The sequence below is a fragment of the Cinclus cinclus genome, chromosome 21 (genome assembly GCF_963662255.1).
Source record: "Cinclus cinclus chromosome 21, bCinCin1.1, whole genome shotgun sequence".
In the NCBI taxonomy this organism is placed as follows: domain Eukaryota; kingdom Metazoa; phylum Chordata; class Aves; order Passeriformes; family Cinclidae; genus Cinclus; species Cinclus cinclus.
The window spans coordinates 1,819,768-1,830,028 of record NC_085066.1 but is presented as its reverse complement, the minus strand read 5'-3'; the positions used below and the strand labels follow the sequence as shown (position 1 = coordinate 1,830,028).

The 10,261-nt window shown below is 45.0% G+C and overlaps 1 protein-coding gene across 1 annotated transcript; it reads right to left on the bottom strand.

Moving 5' to 3' along the window:
- Positions 1 to 1,014: 1,014 nt before the first annotated feature.
- CAVIN2 (caveolae associated protein 2) lies at positions 1,015 to 9,507 on the bottom strand. Its single transcript, XM_062506725.1, has 2 exons — positions 9,115 to 9,507; positions 1,015 to 1,797 (listed from the first exon to the last, which is right to left on the bottom strand). The coding sequence occupies exons 1-2, from the start codon at positions 9,505 to 9,507 to the stop codon at positions 1,015 to 1,017; spliced, it is 1,176 nt and encodes a 391-aa protein (XP_062362709.1).
- Positions 9,508 to 10,261: the final 754 nt, after the last annotated feature.

The following is a 10,261-nucleotide window of genomic DNA, read 5'->3' as shown; positions in this document are numbered from 1 at the left end:
GAAATAATCTGTAAAAAGATAAATTATGCTATTTTCAAAATACTCTGAGATACAAAGTTGTGCAGGTGCAAAGTTTCATAGTATATTGCTATAAAGACTGCAAATTAACTAGTATTATCTGAGTATATTACTTTAAGCTGGGAGTATAAATTGAATACTGTGGGGGGGGTTATTTTTTGCTTTTTTTTTTTTTTTTGCATTTCATAACATTTCATATTTTCTTCATGCTACCTTCATGTTCCTATCAAACACCTCGCTTTCTTTTCAATTTCTGAACCCTTTAAGGTGCAGTAACCGATCACACATTCCTGCTTGTCATTAACATATTTCCACAATTCAGGTTTTAAAACATCTTTCCCCCCTCCCCACCTAAACACAGTGATTTCTTCTAAATGGCTAGCGAGTGACTACTGGCAAAAATCTTTCTCCCACTGCAATGGATGGAACTGGTTTTTCAGCTTTGCCCTCTAAGTGCTCTGCTCTTTTAGTCCTATGGTGCCCTGGAGCAAAGCCCCACACAAACTACATGTGTGTGCACAATTACTGAGGCTCTTGTTAGTATTCATGGAGCATGACAGGGCAACTGAAATCAAATGTTCTCATTGGGATTCCTACATTTACATACAAAACTACTCACAGTGCTGGGAAATGCTGGGGGAAGAAAGGAGAACAGAAATGTTTGGGTCTTGACTAGCCTCCACACCTTCCTCTGACCTAACTCTAAGAAAGCCAGTGATCAGCTTGCTTCCACCAGACACCCTCTCTCCCTGCTGGTCTCTGACACCAGCTGGCAGCATCTCTAAACTCATGAACACCAGCGGCCCGGCCTAAAACAGAGCATGTTGCAGCTCAAGTCGTTGACCTTGTCCACCCTGCATTCCAACACGGAGCAATAAATTATCACTGCAGAGAAAAGGATGGAAGAGTCGCTTCTCCTGCCTGTGCAGCTGAGACCAGTTCCTTGCCTAAGGAAAACCGTGCTGTGCCTGACAGGCGGAGGGGGCCTTGGGCTGCTCACGCGGTTTGGTCCACCTGCAGGACGGCCGCTTGGGTCGTTTCCTCATCAGATTGTTCCACCTCCCCGCCAACCGGGTTGCTTCTCTCGTCGAACAGTTTCTGGCTAGAAACCTCGAGAGGCACCCCGTACTCTTCGTCGTCTTCCACAATGGACAGCTCGATGTTGTTGTTCATCACGGCCTTGCCTTCCACTCTGGCCTCCTTCTCCAGGGAATCGACGGCTGCTCTGCCCTCCTCGGCCAGGGAGGTGCTGGGTGTCACATCCGAGCGCGTGTCGGCCAAGGACGCCTCCTCCTCGTTCTCAGCCTGCTCGCTGCTTGCAGCTTCTGATGGTCTGTCCTCAGCTTCCGCGGGGCTTTCTCCTTCACGGCCTTTCTTTGTGCCGAACGTGAGGGGAGACACTTTGAAAGCCGAGCCCTTGGAAGAGGAGGATTTCTGGTGATGCACAGTGAGGGACTTCTTGATCTTTTCTCTCCGTTCAGGCGACACAATCTTGTTCATCTTCTTCTCAATGTTTTGACGGGAAAATGCTTTCTTGAGGCTGTCCACCTTCTTGAGGCTGGATCTTTTAAGTTTCTCAGCTCTTGATTCTTCTGTTTTCTCCTCTGCACTGTCATCTAAGTCATCTCCCTCATGAAACATTTCATCATCTGAACCCAATTCCACTGTGTGCAAAGTTTCTTCCAGTGTTTTGTTCTCATCCACAGGCTCCTCTTTTCCTTCTGTAATGCTAGGAACGGGCTCTTTTGCAAAAACACTGGCAGGGATCTCATTTTCCTCCTGAAAAAATTGACAATATTTGAGTTTCATAGTTCACAGGACACAAATTTAATAAACAAAGCACACCCCCCCCCATGATGATTTGAATGCTGAATATTTTTTTTTTTCAGTACATTTAACCAGTAACAAACCACTCAAAGCCCATTGAACCATTATCTGGTAAAGTTTAAGACTTAAGAGCTGTCAGCTGTAAGACTACTCTTTCAAAGTCACTTGAATGTGTGGAGAATGGAAATCCTGTTCTTTTAATTTATGTTAGGTACTCTTTAATGAGAGTTTAGCTGTCAAGTTGCACACCTGTCCCTGGGGAGAAGGAAGGGTAGGGTGGGGATGGAAGTTGTACTGCAGACCTCCAGAAGTCACATAACCCCACAGAGATCTCAGTTTACTGAGCCAAAGACTGAGAATATCCCTGCAGAGGTGTTGGTTCCATCTGGGAAGTATCTCAAATGGCAAATGCAGTTAGCACTTCTGCCATATTCCTGGAAAATGTATGTTGCTGTTAAAAATGGACTGTTGATATTGAGAAACCATGAATTTCATGATGTTTAGAGTTTATCCTATTTTACAGCTATTTACAGGAAAAAAAAAAAAGCCCTAATAAATTTTGTTGGTAAATATTAAAAGTGTGGATAGGACAACTCCTTGAAATGTAAGGTTACAAATTGACGGTATACAAAAATAAAAAGATGCTATACCACACAGAAAAGAGGAGCTTGCAGCTAACAGAAGTATTGCTTTTTAGAAACAAAAACCAAGAAAGGACACAAAGAAAGAAAGAATCTAAAGGCACAGCAGGCTGAGCAAGGGCAGAAGCTGCAGGTCATAACGAGGGATGTCTGTGCCCACCGAGTGCAGCTCTGCAACCCCGAGCAGCTCAGAGGCAGCACAATGAGCACACTGTTCTGTGGGGGCTTTGCAGGCATCTACCCATGCAAGAAAAAAAATAAAATATGAGGCTCCTTCCATACTCCCTTCCCCTCTCAGCACTTTGAGCCTTGGATCTGCATAGTCTCTATTCATTACCCTTTTTATCACTTCCAGACAGAGTGCGTGCAATTTCATTTCCTCACATGCATTGGAAAGATTTTCTTTTCCCTCCTCCCTCCACATTTATCTTTAGATACAAAAAAGCAGTAAATGCTGAGTGAAATGGTTGCAATACTCTCGGATCTGTCCCTAGTGAGCCTGAGTGTACAGTTAAGGGGGAAAAAAGGCCACATACACTTCCAAGTTCATGCTCATTATTTCAGGACTGAGCACACAGTTGTGATCACTGCAGAGAATAGTGTCTTGGGTTAAATTTGCTGTCAAGGCTGTTGTTTAGTCTGGAGAAGAAGAGGCTCAGGGGTGACCTTATTGTTCTCTACAACTCCCTGAAAGCAGGCTGTGGCCAGGTGGGGGTCAGGTTCTTTCTCCCAGGCAACCAGCAATAGGACAAGAGGACACTTAAACTGTGTGTCAGGAGGGTGAGGTTGGACATTAGGAAGAATCTGTTCACAGAAAGCGTGATTAGACACTGGAATGTGCTGCCCAGGAAGGTGGTGGAGTCACTGTCCCTGGAGATGTTTGAAGAGAAGACTGGACGTGACACTTGGTGTCATGGTCTGGTTGACAAGGTGGTGTTGGGTCACAGGTTGGACTCAATAATCTCATTTACAACCTAATTGTTTCTGTTGTTCTGTGATTCTGTTAAAAACTAGGACTAATTTGTAGCTCTTCTGGAGCTCAGGAATACACAGTGTAGACAGAATAATTTGATGCCATATATATACACACACACACACAGAGAGAGTGATTCAAGTATGCTGGTTAATATCCCTTGTGGATATAAAAAGTATAGAAGAAATGGATGCTGGTTTGACAGCCTGTACGTGCTTTATTCCCACAGTTTCTGCATGCCTTTCTGGGCCAGTGGCCCCAGTCAGACAGGCTGGCACACAGCTTTACCAGCCTGCAGTGGAACACCTCAGGAAGCCCTCACTCTTCTCCTGACACCCATCATGCTCTTGCAGCTATCAGCAACAGTGACCAAGATAACAAAACAAAGGAGACCGGCACCAGCTTTAAGTGAAACCAGCTGTTAACTGCTGTACAAATATTTATATTTTCTCTGCACTGCAGTTAATGAAATGTGGATTACATGAGTGGGTGCAGCGTTCAATTATTCCCCAGAGCACGAGAACTCAGTATGAAACATAATTTTCATAACTAGTGCATTCTTTCCAAACCTAGGTAATCACGCACATTCAGGTGTAAGTGCCTGAATGGTAAAGAAAATCTGACTTTAATGAGTACAGAGGTGGGTTGTTACTTTTTAAGTGTTTTATCTAGGAAAGTGGTGTCATATGAGTTTAATCACAGAGCAGTCTGAGCCAGAGATGGGTCTGAAAGGTCCTTCTCAAGGTCAGTCTAGCTCTGTCTATAGCATTCATGTTAAACTGAAGTACTGCATGCAGTCTCCACAAGAATATGGACACAGATTTGATTATAATTTTTATCAAACTTCTGAGTAGAAGAGAGACTGTCAAACTACCCACGTTTATAAAGGGGGAAAAAAAACCAAGCCAAAATATACTGCATAATAATGAGCTAATGATTCAACTAAAAGCAGATCCTAGGTGATCTCTGGCTCTCGGGCAGTAGTGGAATTCAAGTGATCACCCCTCTGTCTAAGCTTGCTGCATGGCTCTGGAAAACATCAGCCTCTGGGCATCTATTTGTGTGCTTGAAAAATGGGAATGACACGCTTTCTTATGTCATGCTTCTGAGAGACCTCAGGATTACAGGAACTATTAAAATGCAAATGAAAATAAATTAAGTAAAGTGCTTTGAAAACATGAGGGTGGTATAGCAGGAATGCTCTGTGGTGGAACAGACATCTGTATTTCAACCATGGTTACTGATAACACGTTGTGAGTGGGCTACTGATAACTTGGTCTTACAAGTTTATGTGACAGCTATATTTTGTTTTGACACATTTTTAAGCAATCTGCTATTTCATTTAGGAAGACTAGAACAATACACTGAAAAATACCAGCTTTTACAAACTGCATAACTGTTTTCCATGCCAAAAGAAGTAGAACTTTGATCTTTTCTTCTTGATCTAATCTAAAATTCTAAGAAAGCAATACATCTTTGTATTTTCCACATCTGAGCGCTCAAAAACAGCCCTTGCAATTTTTTTTTTCTCAGATGGGCTTGACTGTAGGTAGCTAGCTCCTCTGAATTTTATTTCTCCACATAGGAGATGAATAGAATAGTGTAAGTTCTCTGCATAGAACAGCTCTTGCTAACACGAGTAATACTTGCATAGTTAAAACCAGTGCCTTCCTTGTGGCTTTGATCAGCCATCCTTGGGAACGTCCTGCGGGTCACAATTTCACACCTGTCTGTTATGAAAAGGAGTAAGATCCATAACAGTGTACTACAAAACTGGGTAGCCTGAGTGAACAGGTAGTTGATTTACTCAAGAAGTGATGATTCTCTGATGCTGCATGAGGGAAATCAATCTGCTTTGGTTTGTTGTTTTATCTGCTTTGGTTTGTTGGTTTTTGTTACATTTGCTGTATGAGGCCATGACCTTCAAGGAGAGATGGCATTTTCCCAGTTCCAGGCTCCTGTGTATGTTGCTGTTACATACCCAAATGATCACTAGCCTAGAACTTGGTTTTGCTACACGAACTAGGTCAAAACATGACAAATCCTCCTGAAACCAGCTCCAGCTCCTTTTCTTTGGACAAATACAGCTTTTCTCCTCACATCTTGTGGATGTTGGGGTGGGGAGGGAGGGCAGGCAGGAGGAAAGTGCCTCCCTCCTATTTGCAGATCCTGTGCAGGCTGTGCATCATCCCCCCAACTCCTACAGCACAGCTGGGCTGAGCCCAAAGAGCTGTGGGGAGGTATTTGTGTCATTAATCAATACAAGACTGTTCTCCCTGCAGTGGGAAATATCCCCCTGTAACTCTGCTGGTTCCCTCCCTTAGTAATTTTTGAGCTTGAAGTTGCTTTTGGAAAAGATTATTGCAGTGATCCATATAAGAAGATACAAACAACTGGCTAATTTTTTGTGCCTTCCTCTTGCTTCACTTTAGGATGAAGGATTTACCAACAGCAGCATCTGAAAAGAAATATTAGTGTACCTGACCCCAAGCTGCAATTTTGACTTTTTTTTTTCTGCCCTATTTCCATGACATTTAAGCAGTAAACATGACGTTTAATTGAAAAATTAAACGTGAGCCTTTTTTTCATCCTCCATTTTGCTTTTACAGCTAAAAAAGCAAACAAAACCCCCGCCAAACAGAACCAAAAAGCTGGTCATGTGGCGAGAACAAAATAGAGGGGAACAATGCCAAAGCTTAACAAGGATTTTTAAAACAGTCACTTCAGTGTTTTGCTGAACTGCTGTGTCATTCATAATAACTTCTGCATCCTCAAATTTTTGGAGTGGAGCTCCCTTAAAATATGCCACCAATTAAAGAAATATATGCAGTTCTAGGGAGAGAAAACTAAGAGCATTTTAATGGAAAATATGTAAATAGGTGAACTTTTCTAAACACAGTTCATCCTCAGTGCATATGCAGAGGGAAAGCAGACGCTGGTGTGTGGCAGCACAACTTCATAAAATGCAGAGCTGGAGCTCAGTCGTGTGTTTTGGCTCTGCTCAGTGCTCCCACCAAGTATTAGGGAGTTTAGGGTATATGGTGAATGCAGAGCTGAATTGCAAATGTGAATTATTATTTTCATATTGAGCTGTCTCCCTAAGCTGGAGGAGCTGGTTCTAATGAGAAATGTGGTCCGTGAAGTTTGGCATGGTTTTTTTTCAGTGGAAAAGAAGGATCCCCCAGCTGAAGATGAGTCTCATACATCCATATCCCCCTTTGTTTTCACAGAAATCTGGCATCAATATTGTTCCATTACTGTGACTTCTCCTTCCTGCAATTGTTTTTTCCACGGATTCCTGTGCAAGGCAGGACAGAAACCCAGCCAGCCTGCTGTTTTTTCCCCTGTACAATTATCCTAGCAAGGCAGTGGCCCTGCTGACTACCAGATGACCCTCCTGCAGCCTGAAAAAATCATCCTGCAGGGAGGTTTCAAGGAGGTGGGCATGCATGTACAGCCTGTGTGGGCACAGCCTGGGCATCCCTCTGGCTGCAGCCAGTTCTCACTGGAAAATCCCAGCTCTTCCCAGTCTTCCCAGACTGGAGAAAGCCCTGGATGCTGCCTGTCCCCAGCCACCCTCTCATGTCCCCGAGGAGCTCTGCTGACCACCCTGGTTTTCCAGACAGCCACGCTGCCATTTAGCTGCCAGGAGCAATTCCCAGCTCACAGCTGACTTTTTTTTTTTTTTAAAGCAAATTTAACAGCAGTGTTTCCTTTTTTAAGTCTTGTGTTCCTGATCTGCATTGCCTTGGGATTGGTTAAGTTCATCATCCTGCACTGTGATGTATTTTCTGCTGAGAGATGGGAACAGAGTCACCAAAAATCGCTGTAAAAGGTGTGGAAAAGAGACCTGCTGTCCAAAGGCACCAGCCCAGAGACAGGCAGTAGATTTTCTTTATCTGCTGTACTGGGACTTGCCTTAGGTCTGTGCAGTGTTAAGGAAAGGTTCAGAGGTTTAAAGAGGCCTCAGCTTTACAGCACTATTTAGTGTCAGGAAAAGAGCCAGCAGGACACCGCTTTACCCCTCAAACCCTCCTTGGTGATTTTTACTGCTGCTTTCACCCAGTCCCTGCAAATTGCTGCCAGTGGAAGATTCCCCACCCGAGGTAACGTCACCTGCCCTGCACACCCAGAGCTCTGTTTGTCCTTCCCCTCTGCACCATGTCATCTTCAAACAGTAAACACCGAGTTCCTCTGGAGGAAGGCGCTCCTTGCAACAGCAAAGCCCTTAATTCTCACGCTCAGAGGTATGGAAAATGTTAAAAATTACCTTCCCCCGGGCCTTGCTGATGCACTCACCCCACAGGACATTTTCTAGGTCCAGCTCTGAACCTGGAGGCAGGAGTCATTAGCTAAAGGGGCCTGGGAGATGGCAGTGTTTGGACGTACAGCTATGGATCCTAAATTCCTTGCAGAACTGCAGAGAACGTGCATCTTTTAATTTACCCAGTCTCCGGAATAATTTCCACATTCCTTCTGGGGTGGAAACAACGCCACAGCTCCTCCTCTTCTGGCCCGACAAGCCTGGACTGTAATTTGGGAGAACAATAAGCAGGGAGGTGGGGGTTTCCTTTCTGGAGGAATTACCTGTGCATTAGCCAGGCCTGCCAGCTTTTTACAATCAAGCAGCGCTCTCTTATTTTGGGATTGTTTAGGAAAAAAAAACCCCACCAACCCAAGGAGCAGAGTTAGTGGCTGACAGAGATAATGCCCAGCTGACAAGTTCAGTATGAACTTGTGAAGTGCCTGAGCTGTGACTACCCCAACCCAGCATTTCTCTCAGTGATTTGTGTGATCTGTCTTTATTTTTTTTTTTTTTAATTAAATATGTGAAAGTCACGTCCTGTGTTTAGTTAAAGCTCACGGCGTGTTCTATCCAGATCGTTGCTTAAAAAGGGGAAAATATGCAAACTGCTGCTATCACTGGATGGACTCCCAGGAAGTTGAGATTTTTAACCTGAATTTTTAGCTCATCCCTGAATGGGCCAGGTCAGTCCTGCAGAGTGAAACAGGGCACGGGGAGCCAGGGGCAGCCCTGCCCCTCTCCTGCTTCCAAGGGCAGATGCAGTTCTTAGGGGCATTTCTACTGCAAGTTTGCAAAACGGGCTCTTGGCTCAAGTTTGCCAAGAGTTTGGAAAAACATAAGGGCCCTTCAAGTTTACTTTACAGCTCGATAAAACAAATCTTTCCCCACATATGCTTGGAGTTAGTAAAATATGGCTCTTTCCCTTCATTTGCAAAGGGAATAAAAGGTGGTGTGCTAAGTTAGCAAAACAAGGTCTCTTCCCTCACGTTTGCTAGGAGTTAGTAAAAAAAGACAACTTGAACCCCAAGACTTCAAGAGTTAAAGAGTGCTCTTCCTCAAAGTTTGCTGAAAGTTAGCAAAGGAAAAAAAATAAAAGGAAAAAGAGGAGGAAAAGTGCTTTCCCCCCAAGTTTGCAAGAGTAAAAAAGAAAGACACCTCCAAGAGTTAGGAAAACATGTTTTCCCCACGTCCACGAAGAGGAAGAACGGGCGTTTCTCCCGCGTTTGCTAAGAATAAAAGAGGGCACTTTCCCCGATTTAAGACTGAGCGAAAGGCTACTCTTCCCCCAGGCCTGCTACGGCGGAAAGGCTTTCGTACCACGCTGGCCGAGCTGGCGGCAGGGCTCTCACCTGGAAGATGAGCACCTTGAAGCGGTCCCGGCGGAGCAGCTGGGCGTGGTGCTGCTCCAGCCGCCGCACCTGGTCGCACTGGCGGTCCAGGCGCTCCCGCACGGCCCGGGTGTGCGCGCACACCTTCCTCGACTTCTCCAGCAGCTTCTCCACCACCTCCCCCGTGGCTCCGTGGCTACAGCACAGCTTCACCAGATCCCTCTGGATGGCCCGCACCGCCCCTTCCAAGCCGCGCTGCCTCTGCTCCATCTGCCGCTGGTTGTTTCCCACCGCCTCCAGCATGGAGACCAGCTTCTCCAGCAGGGCCAGCACGGTCAGCGCGTTCACCTGCCCGCCCGCCGCCTCGGCGGCCGGCAGCGGGGGCACGGAGCCGCCCGCCGCCGCCTCCCCCATGGCCGTCCCGGCTGGGCACGGCGCCGCCGGGGCCGCTGTTAAAGGCTGCGCCCTCGGCCGGCCCCGGGGAGGTTTCGGGCAGAGCCCGGCTCCGGCCCGCCCCGGGAATGCGGTGCCTCCTCCTCCCCGTCCCCGCCCGGGTCCCGAGCGCAGCGGAGCGGAGGGAGCGCTGCATCCTCGCTGGCATCGGTAGATGGCAGGAGACACCGCGGAATGAACCCTCGGGAGGAGGAGGACGACAAGGACAGGGTGGTGGTGGTGGTGGTGGTCCGGGAGATCCCAAACCTCTCCATTTTGGGTGGAGAGTGGAGTTCAAGGCCGTCGTGTACTCTGAAGGCCTTAAACTAGTAAGAACAATTATATATGAGAATATATGAGAATATATGCATACATATATATATACACACACACATATATATATATGCATGTATGTATGTATATGTGTATATATATGTATATGTATATATATGTGTATATATATGTGTATATATATAAATAAGTAAATATAAAAGAATATAATATATATAATATATATATAAAAGAATATATACTCATATATATAAGGACATACTCCTATGTATAAAGATATATATCCAAGAATATATACTTCTATATATAAGGATATATGTACAAGAACATATACTCCTATATATAACAATATATACAAGAATATATATTCTTATATATATAAATATATATAAAAGTATATGTACTCATATATAAGAATATATATTCTTATATATATAAATATATA